Below are 21,751 nucleotides of genomic sequence, written 5' to 3'. Positions count from 1 at the left end.
CAAATCATTGTTTTTAAACAATTTGCATCTCAAGGATATCTAGGGTTTTAAAATTCCCTCAAAGTTAGGATAAGGAAGTCAATTTCCTCATTAACCTTTTTATAAACAGTTCCCCTCTACCATGTTTCTGAATAGGTATTGTGGCAAATCTATTGACTGATTCATTATTCTTCCTTGAAATGTTGACACTGGTCATATGCTAAGCTAGTATTTTCAGTTATTGTTGTCCATATTAGGTAAAATATGGGCAGGTACAGCATTAGTTACATCAAGACCAAACCATAAACCTGAACTGTATCATTTAGCTCAGACCTCAAACCATAAATTGCATTTAATGGCCTATCATTACCAATGAAACATCAGTACTTCCCAACTGACTGCTTTTGAGACAGCATTATGGGTAAATGTTACCAATATAGCCCACAAACCACTGAATCTAAGATCATGTGCAAATGGTTGAGAGATAAATGTTTTCCAGAACATCACTTTATGAATAGTTATAATTCATAATTAGAATGAACAAGAAGAACTGCAGTCTCAGTGCTCCAGCATCCAAAGTTCATTCCTGACCTAGTGATCATGTGGATGTTAACTGTGATTGCATGGGTTCCTCAGAATATTCAACTTTTCTCCCACATCCAAAAAATATGGGTTGGTAAGATAACTGACAATGCAAATTGCCCATTGTGTGCAGGTGAGTGCTAGACTCTGGTTGGTGGCAATTATGGAAAATAAAATGGAATTAGCCTAGGATTAGTGCAAATGGATCCGTGATCAGTGGTGGATTGAAGGGTCCATTTTAATGCCGTACAACTCACTAATGCTGCCGTGAAATCGCTTATCGACCCAAACAGAGCCCCAGCACTGAAAATCAAAGCTGCACCTCACCACGCTGAACTGACGGGTCATATTAGACTGTGTTTTCTATCTCTCTGGAGAGAAACAAGATTCTACATCTTCAGATATGTTGTCTGACTGGGCCACAGATAATAGGTTGAATTCTGTACATGTATATCCCAAATCAGATGCATCTTTCTTCCAAAGCTGCCTTTTTCCCAGAAAAGTGGTGCTCACAATTGTCAACAGTGGTGAAAGAACAGTTTCATAATTATGTTCCCTATATGCTGTTGTATAGGATGACCCTGGAATTTCTACCGAAAATGTTGGGTTTGAGTGATACCCTTTGAATAAGATGAACCCCAATTCTGGCACTTTCTGGTGACCAGAAAATACTGTTAAAAATCAAATCACTAATATTTTTATAACAAATTATCATTTAAAGGTTTAAGTATTATTTGGACATTTTAAAATAATCCACTGTTAATCCTCAAATTGCAAGCTGTTTAAAGCCTGAACAGAGCCAATAGTTGGACCGTGCCCGCAGAAGAGTGCTGAGACTTTGCAAATAATTAATGGGGCATGCACAAGATTGCATCGAAGCTGGCAGGTGAAGATGGCGGTGATGTTGAGACTTCATCGTTAAGTTAAGAGTTTTATACTCTTTGTATAGGAAGACCCTTAATTTTAAAGTCAAAATTTTGTTTTGGGATCGTCCTATACAATGGCATATATGGTAAATGATAAGATGCTTTACAACTGACAATGAAAAACTGAGTTTGGTTAAACCTTTACAGTCGCTGACAGTTTTTGCATGTATTTCCCAAATCCATGACTACATTTTGATACATTCAAAAAGCCCAGATCATTAACTTGCTGCTGAAGGCCAAAAAAAGATCTGTAAAGGGACAGTGTTAGAAAAAAAAAGGTGGGGTAGTCTCCAACTTGGTCACAGTTTTTATTGGTACAAAAGCCTCCAAGGGGGAGGGTGGGGGGAGGGGGGGGGGGAAAGAGAGAGAAAAAAAAAATGATAACATAACTAATTACTCAAATTGCAAGCTTTGGATACAAATATTTCTTCATTCTTTCTGGTAAATTGAACATTTCCCTTTTAAAGAGACCCAGAAAAAAGCAATTCTAGATGTTGCAAAAATAAAATTGCATGTGAGCAACAAAAGCTCCGGACTCCACAAAACATACTTAAAGACCAATAAACAGGACCCTAGTGCACAATCGTAATACCCTATTTTTCCCACACAAGCCATTCCCATTACAGTGCCAACCAAGAACAGCAGTACATTTCCACTGCACAAGATGCAAGGAATAGGAAAAACATACTTTGGCTCACTGGTCTTCTCCTGCTCCCTGAATTTGAACCAAAGTTGAAAAACCTAGTGTCACATCACAATTTTCATCTGATTCCAAATGCAGTGGCTGATGCACGATTCAACTGTGCCTTTGTGAGAGGTATTTCTAATTCATCATGTGTAATAATTTATATATACAATAAAATTTAACTGATAACAGACTGCAGAGAAAGTAACAGGTCTGTCAAAAGCAGGGGTTATGTTTTACCTTGGTTCTCATTTCCCTTTCTTTGGTCCCCATGAAGGCTTGAGGACCATTTTGAACCCCAGGTAATAGGGTAACCTTTATGAGACAACAAAATTCATAACATAAATTTGTTTTATGTTGCATGGATATAGATAAACATTAAAAAGTTTAATATCTGTATAGTTCACCCTGCTAAGTGCATACTCTACTTGCATCGCAGAGAAAAGGCAATCTCCAACCCCCCCCACCCCCCCACCCCAACCTCTGGGAAAACTTTAAAAATGAAAATTTGTGAGGTAGTTTAATATATTGGTCAATAACTGGATGCAAATTTTCGACTTATTTTAGCTCAGTTTTAAAGTGCTTATCCCCTAAGTGAACATATACAACCTAGATGAAGTATTGTGAAGACATTCTGTAATACAAGATCATGCTCTAAGTGCAAGAACAAAATGAGAGCGGACATTGCTAGAAAAACACTGCTTCGTTCCTCTATTTGTAAGCAACCTGGTGAGAAACAAAAAGTTGTGTATTCATCATGAAATGAGAATGGCAAATAAAAACATTGCAGTTTCCCACTGGGTAATGGTCCACAATGAAATCTTCACCGCATAGATCCAATTCCTTGTATGTGTTCAGTCTATTGAGCTTTGATAAAGAAACCATCTTTTCCTCAGTAGTTTACATTTTAGAACACCACATCACAATACAAAGTGGCAGGGGGAGAAGCCTGACATTTATGATTATATTGCTCCAGACAGTAACCTGTCGTAGTGTGAAACATCCAGTGGAATACTGCACCAACACGAAACATCGACATGGACGAGGGGAGAAAATTGATGACTGTGTAAAGAATAGTGATGGAGGCATTTAAAGTTTTGAGGAGGGGGTAGGGGTGAGAAGAGAAGTAGAAATGCTGGGCAAGAAAAGGAAGAAACAGTTTTCAATGCTTATTTTATCTGTAATAATGTGGGGTCCATACTTGTAATTTTCTACAGACAGCAATTTTGTACATCACATATGGCATTACACCAAATGGAAAAGTCTCTTCAGTTCATTTCTTTGCTGGTTCCTGAAAAGGACTCCACATCACCAAAACCCACGTGTATATTAACTTAATCAGACTGCATATCAACTTTACCAACACATCCTCAAATACACCAATCTTCTCTCCATGGCTACAGGTTGCTTCGAAAGAACCAAGCAGCACAAATCAGTATGTGAGTCTATGGATGTCATCACTTTCTATCTTGCACTATTAATTAATGCTAGACCCCGATTTCTTTTCACATTTTTAGTCAGTTTGCTATCAGTTTTGTTTATTGTTCTGCATACAAGTGTTTTGAATGTAGTCCCTAATTTACTGATGAATGAATTTTAATGCTGAAGTTTTCCATGCATTACATTATCCTCTTATACCATTATTTTTACAGACTTCAACAACGTTGGCCATGCATCAAATTGTTAATGTTATCTCATTTTTTAATTGAATTTACTCTCCATAGATTGAGGTTAGACTTGGTTTTAGTGTATTGGATATAAACTAATATGAGTTGCAAAACTTACCAGCATTCTGGGAACAGAACTTGGGAATGCTTGTACATTTGAAATATCAATGTCCAAATTCATAAGTTACACTTACTTCATTAAACTTTTCACAGTTTTTGAAAATAAGCCTGATATCGGCCACAAAGTTCTCTGGCGTTTGGTAATGCTGAGAGTGTTTTTTCTGGAGTTTCAGTTTCACTCTGGATAAATCCATTGGATTCTTAATAATTCTATAATAATCAGGAACCTAGGAGAGAACAAAAAGCAGGTTGATTCCCCTTCGATGCAAATTTTAGTTATATCTGTTTCCCAACTAAAATTAGGCTTGGCTATGGATAAAGCAGAGTAAATGAAGTTGCATGACATTAGAACTCACCAATACAGAACGTACTTTACATTTGTATCAAAAATTTTAAATGTGTTTTGAATATAAATGCTGAAGCAAAGGAGGTATCAGTAACAAGGTGCATGCATAAGAAAAAAAGAGGAAAGGTTTAAAGGACACATAGGAAAACCAGGTGATAATGTGAAGCAGCTTCAGGGAAAAACTGGAGCTCAGGCTTTAAGCAACTTAGAATATAAATGCCAATGGTCACAATCAGAAAAAAGATAAATGCCAATGGTCACAATCAGAAAAAAGATAAATGCCAATGGTCACAATCAGAAAAAAGATAAATGCCAATGGTCACAATCAGAAAAAAGATAAATGCCAATGGTCACAATCAGAAAAAAGATAAATGCCAATGGTCACAATCAGAAAAAAGATAAATGCCAATGGTCACAATCAGAAAAAAGATAAATGCCAATGGTCACAATCAGAAAAAAGATAAATGCCAATGGTCACAATCAGAAAAAAGATAAATGCCAATGGTCACAATCAGAAAAAAGATAAATGCCAATGGTCACAATCAGAAAAAAGGTCAGTTACACAAGAATGGTTTATAGATAGTGAAATGATTCAAGATAGGGAATGTCATAAAATTCATCATCTTAAATTGAAATATTGGGTATCAAGGGTATAGGAATGAAGAGCCAACATACAAATGATTGAGCAGCAGTGGGCAACTCTCTCTACTTCATTTAATAAAACCCTATCTCATATCACATTTGACATCCCCACTCCACCACCCCTTAGCTTTTCATGCACTTTCTTATCTGGAAAGACTGCTGCAACCTTAAGAATATTAAAAGAGATTACATACTTTAAAGTCAATCATAGGACATCCCTTCACCCCAATGATCTTGCCTGAAAGTTGTTGGTTAGGATTTATATAACTGACAACACAGCCCGTCAAATCTTCCCTTGTAGACTCAGATATGATAAAATGGCCACTCAGGAGGGTGAAGTGAAAGTGATATTTACAATATCCACAAAGTATGTGCTACCATCTACAGAAGGAAAAGTTGAAGTTGGCGCTGAAGGCACATTGAAATAGATCAAATTCTCCTTTTATTAATCGTGCACACCCCTTTTCCTTCAGGATAATTTTTGTGCAATAGCAAAAAGTACATAGCTCAAAATCTACAGAGACAATAAATATGCAATTATGTGTCAGAAATTAGGCAGTAAGTTTGTAGGTATAAAATTATCTATAAACTTGCAAATATTATGGACCTTCAAGTTGGTCTGTCAATTTAGTGCGGGAGAGTCAAAGTACAAGATGCAATTAAGACATCAAGTGAGAAAATGTGTAAGGTAGTGTCACAAAGCTACTTAAAAGTTGTGAAGAACCACCTCATCTTTGCGCCTATTTCTGGAGACAAATGTAAAAATCATATTCAATCCCAATGCTGCAGATTCTAATAAAAAGTAATTGATCTTAAATACTGAACCTGCTTTAATGTCCATGGGCTGACTAACCAAAGATATTAACAACATTTTGGTGTTTTTTTTAAATTTCCATTTGCTTTATCAAGAACAGATCTGGCACAAAGATTACACTAAATGAGATTTAACCATAAAACGCTTCAATATGTACAATTACTTCAGAAACTGAATAAAGCTCCAAGCCAGAGATACTTACAGAGGAAGGAACAGGTTCTTGGAAAGCAATGCTCATTTCGTGACAATACAGATATAACAAGAGACGTTCTGACTTCTAAAATATGAGAAAAGGGGTAATAAAAACATCAATAAAAATCTAGGTTCCATCATGCAATTGTAGTATGTTACAGTAATAGAAAATTGTTTGCAATCCAATTTAGTAAATCTTTATGTGACAGATTATGTTATATTTCATATTATGTATAGGTATGTTTTTGAAGGAGATAGATTTTGGGAGTAGAGTAGGTCACAAACAGATACAAACACTTCAAAACACATCTAATTTTAAAATGCAAGAGTTATGAATAAGATGGTGCCTAAAAGTCTGCAAAGACAATAGACTCCTGTGGTGAGATTTTCACAATGAGGTGCAAATAGAAAGGCCCATCTCAGGAAACTGATAAGATCTCTCGTTAATTAATTTTGGAAGTCAGCAAGCTGTTTTGGTGGAGTGTGCGGTTTTAGGAGCGTCATGTGGTTTTGCAAGCAGAGAATCAAACAGGTTTTTCTCTAAGTGTGACAGAGAGAGAGATTACTGGGCTTCTGCATGGCTTTTGGAAGCTTGTTTGAAACCCCATTTTGAAGATGGGTTGTGAGTTCTGAGTTCAGCCTGTTCAAAGCCCTTGTGGTCCATACAAGAGGAGATGGCTGGCTGTATAATGTTTTGCCCGAGATAAGGGAAACTCTGGGTGACCTGAAAGAAAGAGGTCATCATCTAGAAAACCCTGATAGGGCAAATTTATTGAGCAAGACAGTGACATGGCTGATTGGAAGGAATCAGTTTGTGTGTGTCTAATGAACAAAAAAATCGCTCTCGGAAAATCAACAAGAATCTTCCTGAGAGGTAACCATTTACCTTTCAAGCACCAAAACCTGGTGAAGATTCATAAATGTTAAATTCTGTGCACAGTATAAGAATTGCCTGATACCAGTGAACTTGGAGGAGTGAGAAATGAGATTGGACTGTGAATCAAATAATTTTTCTAAACTTATACACACATGATTACATAAATGTACATTTAGAATTAGAAGTGGGTTAAGTTAGACTAAGTTAATAGTAATAAATTGTAGTTTGATCCTGCTTTATGTTGAAAGAAAATTAAAAGCAACTTCTGTTTAAGTCACCATTTGTCTTGTTGAATTTCTATTGCTGCTGGGTTTTGGGGTCCTCTGGGCTCATAACATTTAAAAATTAAAGAAAAACAAAAGAACATAAATAGAAGGATGAGCATGTTTGGCTCCTTGAGCAAATTCTATCATCAGCAAGATCATGGATAATGGAAACACACAGAAGGGAAACAGGACCTTCAGCCCATCAAATCTGTACCAACTGTCAATCACACACTTTCACTAATCTACATTAATCACATTCTCCCTACTTTGTGTCAAATTCTACCCCCCCCCCACCCCACCCAGATTCTACTATTAACCTGCACACCAAGGACAATTTAGAGTGGCCAAATAACCACAAATCCTCACATCTTTTGGATGTGGGAGAAAACCAGACCATCCTAGGGAAACCCATGTACTCCCAGAGAAAACACAGAAACTCCAAACATATCATTGGATGTCAGAACTGAATTCAGGCCTCTGGCACTGTGGCAACTAATTGCTGCACTGCCTTGTCTTTTATCTCCATTTCACTTTCCATATTCTTTCTCTATATCCACTGGATGCCCTTAAAATCCCACTTAACAGGGGATAGAGATCTGTGAGGAACAAAAATTCAGAATTCATTAACTAGCCAATTTAACTATCAGCTATTTACCATTTTCTCTAGAATGAAGTGAAAAGTTTTTCATATTTTTAATAGATACAAATAATGTCCATTGAGGCTCAAGTGCCTGGGCAATCCAGATTCTCGTGGCACTAATTAGCTCATTTTAACTTGTGTATCCTCCATGAGCAAATATTTTCCCAGCCTTTGCACGATGCAAGATCATGCTTGTTTTTATAGTTTTTCCATCAGTTTTGACAAAAAAAATTATAATCTTAGTTTAATGTTAATCCCACCAAAGCCTTCATTCTACATTTAGCACTATTTGCTACAACAAATACTGAGTACAGAAGGGAAGAAGGAGGAAGAGTGAAGAGATAGATAAGAAGAAACTTAATAATCAATTGCAACTTACCCTTTGGTCAACTGGGGCCAAGCTTGGGGCAGTTTTTCCCTTTTTAATATGATGCAAATTGTCACAATCATACTCTACTTCTGGTTTAGACAGGTTCCGGCAAAATGTGCAGATCCACTCCCCGCTAATATGGGGAGAAAAAAATCCAACAATCAAAATGGCATTTTTGTCAGTAATATATCAATGATATTACTGTAGTATCTTCCACCTCACCAAACAGTCAAACAAATCAATGGGATCAAAAATTTAAAGCTCTTGATCATAAAGGGATGAGTCATTCAGTAACAGTTTGAGCACTGTACAATTATAATTTGATTTTGTGAAAGCGGTCTACCACACATTTTCCTTTTTTTGTCTTCACTTTTTGGTTAGATTATTCTCAATAATTTTTTTAATAATTTTTTCATATTTCCACCAAGTTTGACAACAATATTTCTTACAACATTAAAGTCACTTAATCCGTTTTTCCTACATTCCCATCAAACCCTCCATTTCTATCTGTCATCTCCCTACTTGAGGCAACTGGAATCAGCAAATTAACCTATGTAACCTGCACATTTTTGGCACATAGGAGGAACATGAGAACATGAGCTCCAGAACAGGCTCTTCAATCCACAATGCCTGCACCAAATATGATGCCAAATTAACACAAATTTCTTCTGCATGCACATGATCCATGCCCCTCCATTCCTCGCATATTCATCTCTAAAGTGTTTTAAACATTATCTGATTCCACCACTATCTCTGCTATCGTGTTCCACTGTTAAAAATTTGTCCTGCACATCAAACTTACCTTCCCTCATCTTCAATATTTAGCTTCTAGTATATTAGCCATTAATGTGTATTATAATAAGAATTTTAAAAAAACACAAGGTTTTAACTTACATTTAGTATTTCACATTTTTTTATGCTTGGGAAAAAAATCCATCTACTCTACAAAATTATGACAGTAAAAGATAAACTTCAATCAGATCCCCCCCCCACCAACCTCAGTCTCCAGAGAAAGTTCACCCAACCTCCTCTTAAGACGCGTACATATCCTCTAAACCAACACCTTCATCTTCTACATCCTTTCCACATTCTGTGTGATATTTAATGAGAGACTGGACAAATTTTGGCAGACAGAATTGCACACCAAGTACAACCTAACCAACATTTTGTGGAACTGCACCATGACTTCCTTATTCGTAATCAATGTCAACCAAAGATAGACAAAACATACACCTTCTTTACCACTCAATCTAATTGTGTGGCCACTTTCAGAGAATGTGCTTACTCCACCAAGAGCACCAGAAATCAGGATTGAACCATCAATGGCGCTAAGTGGCAGCATTTCTGTTTGCTGTTATCACTGTTCCACCTCCATCCTTGCATTAAAAACACAAATACTGCAGTTTTTAAAACACTATTAATATATGGTATGCACAGAAACCTTGTGCTCATAGGAATCTTCAAGTGTTAAGGAAAACCAACAAAGGCGTATCATCTGGGATCAGCTTACCTATTAGTTCAATCGAATGTCAGAGTTTGTATAATAATTGAAGAATATTTTACACAATGGCCCATTTTTTTTAAACAAGCTTTGAAGAGAATGAGATGTGCACTTTTTCTGGTGTTAAGATCAATTAGACTGCATTCCAACAATTGCCATGAATATTGGATAAAGTCTTGCCCATTTAGAGAATGTTGAACATGCTTGAAACAGAGTAAGACTGAGATACATGTAAAATACAATAGCAAGTTCCATTTTAATGCTAATATTTTAGTCCATAAGACATAGGAGCAGAAATAGGCGATTCAGCCCATCAAGTCTGCCCTGCCAATTAATTTTCCCCACTTAGTCCCACTGCCCAGCCTTCTCCTCATAACTTGTGATGCTCTGGCTAATCAAGAACCTATCAATCTCTGCTTTCAAGACCCCCAGTGACCTGACCTCAAAACCACCCGTGGCAACAATTTCAGATTCACCATCCACTGGCTGAAGAAATTTCTCCTCATCTCTGTTTTAAGCAGATGCCCTTCAATCCTGAAGTTGTGTCCTCTTGTTCTCGACTCACCACCATGGGACACAACCTTTCTACATGTACTCTGTCCATGCTTTTCAACATTCAAAATATTTCAATGAGATTCCCCCTTATTCTCCAAAATTCCAAATCCTAACCGAATGTTAACATCTACCATTCTATTGCTACAATGTCAATGAAATAGAATAGAATAAAGTTGGGTATGCAAATGCATCAATGAAAAACATTTTACAAAGCAGGCTACGGATGTGACCTTCAAAATATTCAGTTGTTGGATCAAAATCTATGTTTATTTGAGATTTGCACCGAGCATAAAAACAGCTGTAATTTACTGCAGATTCAAATTGATCTTTTATCTAATACTTAAGAATGCTTACCATTATTTCAATTAGGAACATACCCAAAATGATCAGTGGTAGAGTGGACAGCAACAAACCATCTGTCTTCACGTGATAATCCACTATTTACTTTCGCATAGATAATATGTTTCTTGCATTCTGGAGAATCCTGCAGCATGGTCCATCTGAATCAGGTCGACTAGATCTGCAACCGGGATCAGACTCTCACTCTGCCAACCCTTGCACCTTTTCCTCTACCACAGAACGTTGCTCTTCAGCTTAGTCATCATGTTTACATAATCATACTCTTTTGTGGATGGTTGGCTTAAACGTTAAAGTCTTGTTACAACTTCAGGAAGAAATGTCATGACTAAGGACTCACCTGGGGAAGCTGAGAAGTGAAGGAACATGACAAGCGAGATGGAAGACCTTTGGACACTTATCACAACACAACAGATCTCCTCCATTCTGACACACTGCACACCAATCTTCATTGGGGTCGTCCTCCTTATTATTATCGCCTGCAGCACGAGGTGAACGGTGCGTAAAGTTGCGGATTGGAGACTTTCCATTAAAAGTATTACCCAATTGCCTGCAGCTTCCAGTCCTGTTGGAGGCCTCTATCTTAATATGGTTTTCTATGTTTCGAAGCCCTTCTATATCGGTCTCACTCTCAGAATGCAAGTGGTTGGAAAGAGGTGGTGTCAAACTGCTTTCAGGACTGCTCATCTAAATTTGAAAGAAGTTTGCATATGGATTATTCTTTCATCAAAGGTTTCAAATAAATTCAACAATCCAAATTCATTTTGTTCCCTATGCCCAAGCTGAGGTCTCTGAAGCCAACAGACCATTCCCTGTCCAAGACTGTTTCCAACCCTTTGCTTGCCATTCTGATTTAACCACCGAGACAACCTAACTCTGCACCGGACATATGCTGCTGGATTCCCCTTTCTTCTTCCAGGGAAATACTTGGTCTCTCTTTTCACTTGCACACCAAATGTCCTACGAGGGAAAATTGACAGCTAATGCTTTCCTTTAAATTTAAAAGTGAGATCATAGTGCATTTGGTCAACTGCCAAATGCAAGGACTGTGAAAATAATTTATCAATTTTAGACTATGGATAAATATAGAACAGGTACACAATCGTTTATCCGAACATCTAAAATCTGGAAAGCTCTAAAAACCGGCTTTTTTTTTCCTGGTGCTGGTACAGCGGAGGGAGAGAGAGAGAGAGAGAGAGAGAGATGACAGCGCGACTCGGGTAGGGGGAGAAGAGACTGCAACGCGACTCGGGTGGGGGGGGGGAAGAGACTGCAGCGCGACTCGGGCGGGGGGGGAGAAGAGACGGCAGCGCGACTCAGGCGGGAGGGATGAAGAGACAGCAGCGCGACTCGGGCGGGGGGGAGAAGAGACAGCAGCGCAACTCGGGTAGGGGAGAAGAGACGGCAGCGCGATTCGGGTGGGGGGGGGGAAGAGACTGCAGTGCGACTCGGGTGGGGGTGAAGAGACTGCAGCGCGACTCGATCGGGGGGGAGAAGAGACGGCAGCGTGGCTCGGGTGGGGTGGAGAAGAGATGGCAGCGTGACTCGGGCAGTCGGGGGGGAGAAGAGACGGCAGCGCGATTCGGGAGGGCGAGAGAGGAGAGACAACAGCGCAACTAGGGCGGGCGGAGAGACAGCAGCGCGACTCGGGTGGGCGGAGAGACAGGAGCACGACTCGGGTGAGCGGGGGGAGAGAGACAGCAACGTGACTCGGGTGGGTGGGGGGGAGAGAGACGCCAGCGTGACTGGAAGGGGGGCGGATATGGCAGCTGAATTCGGGTGGGCTTAAATCTGGGGCAGCTAACTTTTGTTCTGAGATCTGTAAAAATCCAAAATTTGGAACACACTGTCCCCCAAGAGTTCCAGATAAAGGATTGTGTACCTGTACAAGTGTATAGGTGCAGTGTAAACAAGGCAAAAAAAAAACTTTAGCTGAACTAACCAATCAACCTGCAAAGTAAGCAGGTTGTGAGCAGTAACTGGGCTTCCCCAGGTATACATGATGACATGCCACACCGGTTCATCCTAACGGCTTGATGGGTCATGCCAATATTGGAACAAGTATCATGTATTGGCATCTTACATCCAATAGCTACATTTCACTCAGATGTGGAAATCAGAGATAAAATGAACAAATAAAATAGTCACTGTTACACTATAGAACTAATAGTAGGCAAGTGAGACATTTTTGTTTCCTAACAAAAGCTGAAATTACAAATGTTTTCAAAGTCCTTCTCCAAAAAAAACTATTCTAAAAACACAATTTGAGTCAGCATGTAAAACACACCCATCAGCTTTATTCAAAACAGCAAATTCTAATAGCTAGCTTTCTTTGGCATCTGAAAAATGTACAAGTATAGGGTCATTCATAGCTCAAAGAATATCTATTTTACATCTCTATCAAATTCCGTTTCAGTAGAAATGCATCTTTCACACTAAGAGGAAATGTATGAAATAGTATTTTTTGCTTGGAAAACTAAATTCTTTTGTAGAGGATACTCAAAGTAAAAATGATCAATCCTATGCAATGTACAACCTCAACCAATGAGTACATTTCAAATATTCCAGCATCTGTTTTATCTTACATCTCCAGTTGATTTCAAAGTTGTCATGCAATCAGTGGACCTCAGATTATAGTGAATACCCAAGAAGGTATCAACCTGATTGGATTGCTATTTATAAGTACATCCTCCTGGGTTCTTTTTCGATGAGAACCGTTGAAAGATAAAGCTTCAGATGCAAATTTGATGGAAGCCTTTTTTTCATAAAATCAGATTAAGGTAGCTTTTGGCAATAGGAACCTTAGTAATATTTATGCAAAATATGTGCTTATTTATAAATGCAGTGCAAATGAGGAATTTAAGATTGGTATTACATCTCAGAATACATCCAGATGCCTGCAAAAGATTTCAAGCAGTCAACAAATATACAGAAAAAAAAGCCAGTACGATTTGGCAGCAGCGTTATCAACACTACTGTATTTTCATTCTATTCACTCTTCCTTCCTAAATAAGATAATCCTTTAGTTTAATTCACAGCTGAATCTAACTTGTCAGGCAGTTCCTCAGAATTGACAATGACTTGCTTCCACTCTGCATTTGAGTTGGCTATTGAAATCCATATAGGAACGAGAGAATCTTCCACAGATGGGGCAGGGAGGTGGATGACGAGATTACCATGTAGTTACTTTGCCTTATGATGTTCCTTCTGCTTGGGTAACAATGGATTCTGTGCATGCTTAGTGCATGGCCTCAAGATCCTCAACCAGCATGAACCACATGACTTCATGTAATAATCCATGACAGTCGAATGTGTTTCGTGTTTTGGAGAATCTAGTCTATTGGATTCAGACTACAATCCGAATATGCAACTGGTATCAAACTCTCACTCCAGCCACACTTGCACCTCTTACTCTACTGTAGAATATTTTTCGCGGGCCACCTGGTAATCTCCTCCCAAAAAGTTCAGAATAAAATATCCGCATCAGAAGCCTAAATTGTGCTTGCTCTTTGTTTCAGTAAATTTAAAGATTCTACAGAGACAATGTTGGTGGCATTATACCTAGGCCTCGAGATACTTGCTGCAGTGGACCAGATCTCAGAATTACGAGGGCAGGGATCAGAGCTTTCGAATAGACTGCAAGTTTCGTGACACACTTGAGATATACAATCAACTTTTTCCTCAATTAATCAAAGCCTGCAGTGATACAACTGAATTTCAATGTCAACATCTGCCATTGCCAAGAGGCAATTCAATTCAAAATTGAATTGTAAGACAACTTGTATGCATCAACGAACAAGTCAATATTGCCTTGGACGTCAGCCTCCAGTGTGCACAAACTCAAGCACCATATGCATGCCACCAAGGGTAAGGCCACTATGGCTCTGGAGTGATCATACGCTGAATAGTTTCCAATGAACTCTGAAGTTAGCTTCACTTCCCCAAAGATGTTTGCTGCAGGAAATGTGCAAGATTCACGATATATTTTGGAAAGGCAAAAAGGTAATGCACAAAAGAATGTGCATGAGCAAGACCAAGGGTCCAAGTCCTCAATTTCCTGTAAGTGACAACACGGGTCGATAAGGTGCTGACGAGAGCTTATGGAGAACCTCATAGATCCTAATGCTTGCATCCTGACCTTTGTTGCAGCTTTGCAAAATTCTAGTTTGGCCAAACTGTGCAGTTCCGGCCATCTCTCTACAGGAAAGGTGCGACTACCCCGGAGTGCAGAAAAGATACACCAGGACGATGCTTGGATTTGGAAGTCTTGGATAGGCTTAGCATGTTTTCCCTGGAGTGGTGATAGAGTTCTGACTGGATAGGAATTAGGTAACAGGCATTGATAGGTGAGATCAGTGGCTTTCAACCTTCCCCCCCCCCCCCCCCACTCACGTAGCAGTTTAAGCAATACCTTACAAAGAAGAGAGCGCCTATGATGTTGGTACTCTGTGGTTAGTAAGGGATGGCTTATGGTGGCATGTGAGTAGAAAAAAAACTGTTGCGAACCATTGGGTTAGATGGTCAAAGTCTTCTTCCCCATAATAGGGATATCAAAAACAAGGGAGTATATACAGTGGCCTCCATCACGTTTAGGACAAAGATTTTTTTCCATTTATTTGCCCCTGTGCTCCACAGTTTTAAATTTGCAATTAAACAATTCACATATAATTAAAGTGCACATTCCAGAAATTATTCAAGGTAAATTGTATGCATTTTTGTTTGACCACATAGAAATTACAACACTTTTTATATATAGCCCCCTCATTTCAGGACAGCATAATGTTTGGGATATTTGGCTTCACAGGTGTTTGTGAGTACTCATGTATGTTTAATTACTTCATTGGTGCAGGTATAAGAGAACAAGGCTTGCTTCAAAGCTTTTGATCACCTTTGGAGTTTGTAGTTGCCATTTTTCAAAATGAGGACCAGAGATGTGCCAATGGATGTCAAAAAAGCCATTATGAGGCTAAAAGACTAGATTATAACAGTAAGAGACATTGCCAAACCTTGGGATTACCAAAATCAACAGTTTGGAACATTGTTAAGAAGAAAGAGCATATTGGTAAACTCAGTAATTGCAAAGAGACTGGTATTCCAAGGAAGACCTCACTGCCGATGACAGAAAAATTATCATAATGAAGAAAAATCCCCAAACGCACGTCCAAAACATCAGAAACAATTCAATGCAAGATGCAAACCATGACAATGGCTGTATGCTTTGGATTTTGGACAGCTCCTTTACACCTCTTCACTTTGCTTTTGCCATCACTTTGATATAGAGTAATCTTGGTTTCATCTGTTCACAAGACCTTTTTCTAGAATTCTACAGGATCTTTTAAATACTTCTTGGCAAATTGCAATATAGCCATCTTTTCTGTGGCTAACTAATAGTTTGCATCTTGCATTGTAGCCTATGTACAGTATTTCTGTTTATGAAATCTTCTGCGGATAGCAGTGATTGACGTATCCACACCTGCCTCCTGAAGAGAGTTTCTGATCTGTCAGACATGCGTTTGGGGATTTTTCATCACCATATAACGAGAATTCTTCTGTCATCAGCAGTGGAGATCTTCTTGGAATTCCAGTCCCCTTGAGAATACGGAGCTGATCGTATGCTCTTTCTTCTTAATGATGTTCCATACAGTTGACTTTGGTGATTCTAAGGTTTGAGTGATGTGCCATATTGTTTTATTCGGATTTTCAGCCTCATAATGGCTTATTTGAGTTTCATAGGCCCAAAATAATATTTGTTATGGGGCCCTGAAATGAAGGGACTATAACAAGAAGTAAAAACACAATGCTGGATTAACTCAACAAAGCTAACGTTTCGGACTTGAGCCCTTCAAGGTATGGAAAAATGTCGGCAGGCATCTGAACAAAATATTAGGGGGAGATGTGGTTACAAAGGCAGGAGGTAATAGATGGGAGAAGGGAGGGGTGAGATAGCAGCAAACAATGGTAGATGGAAAGGTGAATACAGAAGGAAGGGGAGGAGAGCCAGTAGGGGGGGGGGGGGGAGAAGAGCTGGTAGGAGGAAAGGAAGAGAGAGCAGGTCAGCAGAAACTGGAAAAGTCGATGTTAATGCCACATGGCTAGAGAGTGCACAGATGGAAAGTTGGGTATTGTTCCTCCAATTTAAGGGTGGTGTTGGTGGGAGAGTACAAAAGGCCATGGACAGACTCATCTGAGAGTATGGGAGTGTGACACAGAACCGAAACGGTTGGCTACTGGGAGGGCTCCATCACTGATGCCGACAGAGCCAAGGTGCTCAGCGAAGCAATCTCCCAATCTGCATCCAATCTCTCCAATGGGAGCACTGGATGCAGTAAATCAATCCTGCAGATGCACAAGTGAATTGTTGCTTCATTTGAATGACCTGTTTGGGGCCCCAGACTGTGATGAGAGGAGGTATGGGTGCAAGTGTAGGATGTCCTGTGACCACAGGGGAAGGTGCCATGGAGGCAATTGGTGGGGAGGGATGAGTACACAAGGGACTCACAGAGGGAGCGGTACCTACAAAAGGCAGAGAAGAGAGGAAAGGGGAAGATGTGTCCGTTGGTGGGATCCTGTCATAAATGCCAGAAATTCTGGAGGATAATGTGTTTGATGAGGGTTGGGAGGCCAGGTGGCAGGTGAAATGGGGGAAGGACCAGAATATTCAATTTTCGAAGAGTAGCTATGAAGTATTGAACTGCACGTTTCACAAACATTTCTATGACTTATTCCACCTGCAGTGAATTCATCCATCGTTATTGAATGAAGATCTACCGGGACCAATGCCTGAAGAGGGCACACAAAATCAGTGAACCGGTGCGGACTCGAAAGGCCAACATGGCCTGTTTCCGCTCTGTAAATGGTTATATGGTTATGGTTATATGTGGAGGCTGGTGGAGCGGTAGATGAGGATAAGGGAATTCTATGTTTGTTGGGTCTGGGGGCAGATGAGCAGGGAACAGAGGAGAGATGGTTGAGGGCAGAGTTGATGTTGGTGGAGGGGGAAAAAGCAGACATTTCGGAAGATCTTGACTAGAAGACCTCGTGTTGGGAACTGATGCGGCAGAGTTGGAGAAATTGAGAGGAGGGGATGGAATCTTTGCAGGGGACAGGGTGTGAGAACGTGTAGTCAAGGTAGTTGGGAGAGTCAGAGGGTTTATATGTTGGAAAGCATGACTCCCGAGATGTAGACAGAGTTCCAAGGAGAGTGTTGTTGGAGATGGACCAGGTGGGTTTGCGATTGGGGTGGAAGTTGGCCACAAAGTTAATGAAGTTGACAAGTTCATTGTGGGTGCAAAAGTTGAGGGGCCTTGCCTGTGACGGCTTGCAGCATGGATTGCTCCACAAAGCCGACAAACAGGCAGGCGTAACTGGGACACAAGCGGATTCCCATGGATAATCCTTTGATTTTGTTTAGAGGACAAGTTCTGCCAGGCAGAAGAGGATGGTGGTAGAGTCTCTGATCTGGTCTCTGGTCCATAAAGAAACAAAGTGCTTTAAGTCTTTCTGTATTGGGGATGGAAATATAAAGGGACTGCACATCCTTTGTGAAGATGAGTCAGTCCAATTAGGGGAATCCGAAGTCATTGAAGAGACGGAGGGCAAATGAGGTATCACAGATGTAGGTGAGAAGGGATTTGACCAGGGAGACAAGACAGAGTAAAGGCAAGATTAAACTAGTTCAGTGGGCCAAGAGCAAGCAACCAATGGGTCTACCTGGATGGTTGAGTTTGAGTATCTTGGGTTGAAATTAGAAACAAGCAGCACAGGAATGGGAAACAATGAAATTGGCAGCGTGGAAGAAAGGTGACCAGAGATGATGTTGGAGATGGTGCTGAAGACAATGGCTTGATGAGCCGTAGTGGGGTCCTGTGGGAGGGGTAGGTAGAAGGAAATGTCTGAGAGCTGTTGTCTGGCCTCAGCAAGGTAGAGGTCAGTGCACCAGACCACAATAGCACCAGCCTTGACTGCGGGTTAGATGGTAAGGTTAGGATTGTAGCTGAGAGAGAGGACGGCAAAGTATTCGGAGGAAGTAAGATGAGAGTGGTGAAGTTGAGACAGTTGATATCTCAGCAGCAATTGAAAGTAAAAAAATCCAGAGCAGGCAGCTGGCCAGGACAAGGTGACCAGGAGGAGAAGGAAGGCTTAAAGTGGGGTAGAGGTCTTGGGTGGGAGATACGGCAGGGGAGAGGGTGTGGAGAGTCAGAACATGGAAGTAGGCCCAGAGATAGAGGCAATGGAATATGACTTGGGCATTGTTGCCTGCGCAGAAATCATTAAGGAGGGGGACAAAGGTAAGGCCTCTGCTGAGGACTGAGTGCTCCATCACAGAGAGGGGAAGCAGGGATCAGAGTGGGAATTGGTGGGGTGGAGGGTGTTTGGGGAGATGGAGGGTTAGGGAGGACAGAGGGTGGAGATGGGTGGGGAGGTTAGAGGGGGAAGGTGGAGGGTTGGGGAATTTGAAGGGAGGAAGTGGAGGGTTGGGGAGGTCAGGGTGGGAGTGGGGAGGTAACCATTGACAGGGGAGGGAGATAAAGTCTGAGGGTTAGGGAGATAGAGGCAGAGCTGGTGTAGTGGCTAGCACAACGCCTTTACAGCACCAGCAATCGAGACCAGGGTTCCAAACCTGCGCTGTCCGTAAGGAGTTTGTACGTTCTCCCTGTGTCTGTGTGGGTTTCCCTGGGGGCTATGGTTTCCTCCCACTGTTCTGAACATACTGTTGGGGGAGGGGGGGGCGGGGTGTAGGTAAATTGGGTGGCACAGACTCGTGGGCCAAAATGGCCTGTTACTGTGACTAAATTAAAAGTTGGGAGAAGAGGGGAGCTGAGAGGGGGAGATAGGGTGGAGTAGAGAGAGGTGTAGGGGATAGCAAAGGGTAAGGAGTGATAAAGGGGATGAGTAAGTGGGATCCAGCAGTGAGATCAAGACAGTACATCATGAGCCACGTGGTTGGAATCAGTGTGCGAAGCTCCGCCACGAGGGCAGCCGGGGCTCACGTGAGAGTCAGCGGCATCAGCATTGGGATCATCTGCAGGTAGGCGATCTGGGTCAAAGCTAGAGTCGGTGGTCAAAGCGACAAGAGTTCAGGTAAGTAGGTGGTTTGGGCCCAGGTTGGAGTTTGAAGCCGGGGCATCAGGAGCTTCATTGGGTCAGTGGCCAGGACCAGTGTTCAGGTCAGTGACCAAAGCATTGGGAGCTCCAGAGAGTCGGCAGGCGTGGCCTGTGTTCGGGTTGGCAGCTGTAGCATCAGGAGCTTCATTGGGTCGGCAGCTGAGGCTGGTATTCAGGTTGGCAGCTGAGGTTTCGTGAGTTCGGGTTCGAGGCGGCAGCCATGGTGTAGGGAACTCCGGTGAGTCGGGCAGCCACTGATTCACAAATGAAGTGTTGTTTAAATTGGAGGATTGTCTGGGGCCCAGAATGATGGTGAAGGAGCAAGTGTGGCACTGCCTGAAGTCACGGGAGAAAGAACCAAGAGGGCGATTAGTGAGAAGGGATAATTGGACAAGGGAATCATAGAGGGCGTGGTCTTTGCAGGTGGATAGGGGAGATGAAGTGTCAGGTGGTGGGATCATGTTGTAGATGAGAGAAATTTTGGAAGATAATACCTTGGATGCAGAGGCTGGTAGAGTTGAAGTTGAGAACAAGGTGAATCCTATTTTTGTTGGGTTTAGGGGCAGAAGTGGCCAGGGCAGATGAATGGGAAATGGAGGAGATGCAGGTAAGGGCTGAGTTGATGGTGGTAGAGGGAAGTCACATTTTTTGAAACAGAACACCTCAGATGATCTGAATTGGAAGACATCATCTTCAGAGTAGAATCAGAATTTATTGTCATGAACACGTCACAAAATGTGGGGTTTTTTTTGCAGCACCATCACAGTGTAAACAAGTATATAAACCACCTCATAAAATAAATAAAAATAGAGCAAGAAATAGTCAGAGTAACTCAGTATCTATGGTCATTGTTCAGGAATCTGATGGCAGAGGGGAAGAAGCTCTCCTTGTGCCGCTGACTGCTCATCTTCAGGCTCCTGTACCTTTTTCTTGATGGTAGCAAAGTGAAGAGGGCATGGCCTGGGTGGTGGGGGTCCTTCAGGACAGAGACTGTTTCCTTAAGACATCACCTTTTGTAGATGTTCTTGATGGAGTGAAGTCTTGTGCCCATGATGTCACAGGCAGAGTTAACAACCCTCTGGAGTCTTTTTTTCTTGTCCTGAGCATTGGCTCATCCATACCAGAACAGTGATGCTCTCCACGATATTCCTGTAGATGTTTTTGAGAGTCTTCTGTAACATATCGGATCCCATCAAAGTATAGCTGCTGGCAAGCACTCTTCGTGATTGCATCGACATGAAGGCTCCAGGACAGATCCTCAGAAGTGCTGACACCCAATAATTTGAAGTTCTTACTCTCCACTGCTGACCTTACAATAAGTTTTATGCTCTCCTGATTCCCTCCTGAAGTCCACAATTATTTCCTTGGTTTTGCAAATGATGAGTGCAAGGTTGTTATGGCACCACTCAGCGAGCTGATCTATCTCCCTCTGTACGCTTCCTCATTGCCATCTATGATTCTGCCGACAACCATGTGGCTCCAGCAAATTTGTAGATAGCATCTGAATTGTGCTAGCCACACGGTCATGGGTGCACAGTGAGTAGAGCAGTTGGCTTACCACGTATCTTTGAGATGCGCCTGTGTTGATTGTCAGTGAGAAGGAGACATGGTTTACTCATCAGTCTTCTGATGAGTAAGCTGAGGATCCAGTTGCAGAGGAGGTGCAGAGGCCCAGGGTTTGGAATTCGATGATCATCACTAAGGGAATTATGGTGTTGAAGGCTGAGCTGTTGTCAATGAAGAACAGACATATGTATGAGTTGCTGTTTTCTAGGTGATTCAGAGCTGATTGGAGAGCCAGTGATATTGTAATTGTGACGGAAGGCATATTGCAGTGGGCCCGGACCTTAGGTAAGTGTTAATTCTGTCATGGCCAACCTCTCAAAGCATTTCATCACTGAAGATGTGAGTGCTACTGGTAATAGTCGTTAAGGCAACTCACTTTGCTCTTCTAAGGCACCGAGATGATTGATGCCCCTTATGCTTGTCCTTTCAATAAGAACTTGGCTAATTTTATTTTTACACGAGATGCTTTCACAGACCATCTCCAGCTGCAACTCCCGAGCTTCCCGACAAAAATAATTTCCGGTTTCCTTCGCACAGTTGTTCTTACTGAAAGGACAAGTA

The 21,751-nt window shown here is 41.2% G+C and overlaps 1 protein-coding gene across 3 annotated transcripts in view; it reads right to left on the bottom strand.

The window, feature by feature from the left end:
- Window positions 1-21,751, bottom strand: part of trim33 (tripartite motif containing 33) — a 175,391-nt gene that overhangs the window by 4,364 nt on the left and 149,276 nt on the right. For 2 of the 3 annotated variants that reach the window (XM_069941504.1, XM_069941506.1), the window contains 5 exons: window positions 10,860-11,206; window positions 8,116-8,239; window positions 5,964-6,038; window positions 4,034-4,186; window positions 2,413-2,487 (listed from right to left, as the gene is read on the bottom strand). In XM_069941504.1, coding sequence (XP_069797605.1) covers window positions 2,413-2,487; window positions 4,034-4,186; window positions 5,964-6,038; window positions 8,116-8,239; window positions 10,860-11,206 — 774 coding nt within the window. The remainder of the gene's footprint in view (window positions 1-2,412; window positions 2,488-4,033; window positions 4,187-5,963; window positions 6,039-8,115; window positions 8,240-10,859; window positions 11,207-21,751) is intronic. The other variant, XM_069941505.1, reaches the window with a different exon arrangement.

This window comes from Narcine bancroftii, chromosome 5, assembly GCF_036971445.1.
Source record: "Narcine bancroftii isolate sNarBan1 chromosome 5, sNarBan1.hap1, whole genome shotgun sequence".
NCBI classification, from domain to species: domain Eukaryota; kingdom Metazoa; phylum Chordata; class Chondrichthyes; order Torpediniformes; family Narcinidae; genus Narcine; species Narcine bancroftii.
Note: the sequence above shows the minus strand (reverse complement) of the source record. Positions and strands in the feature narration are given on the sequence as shown.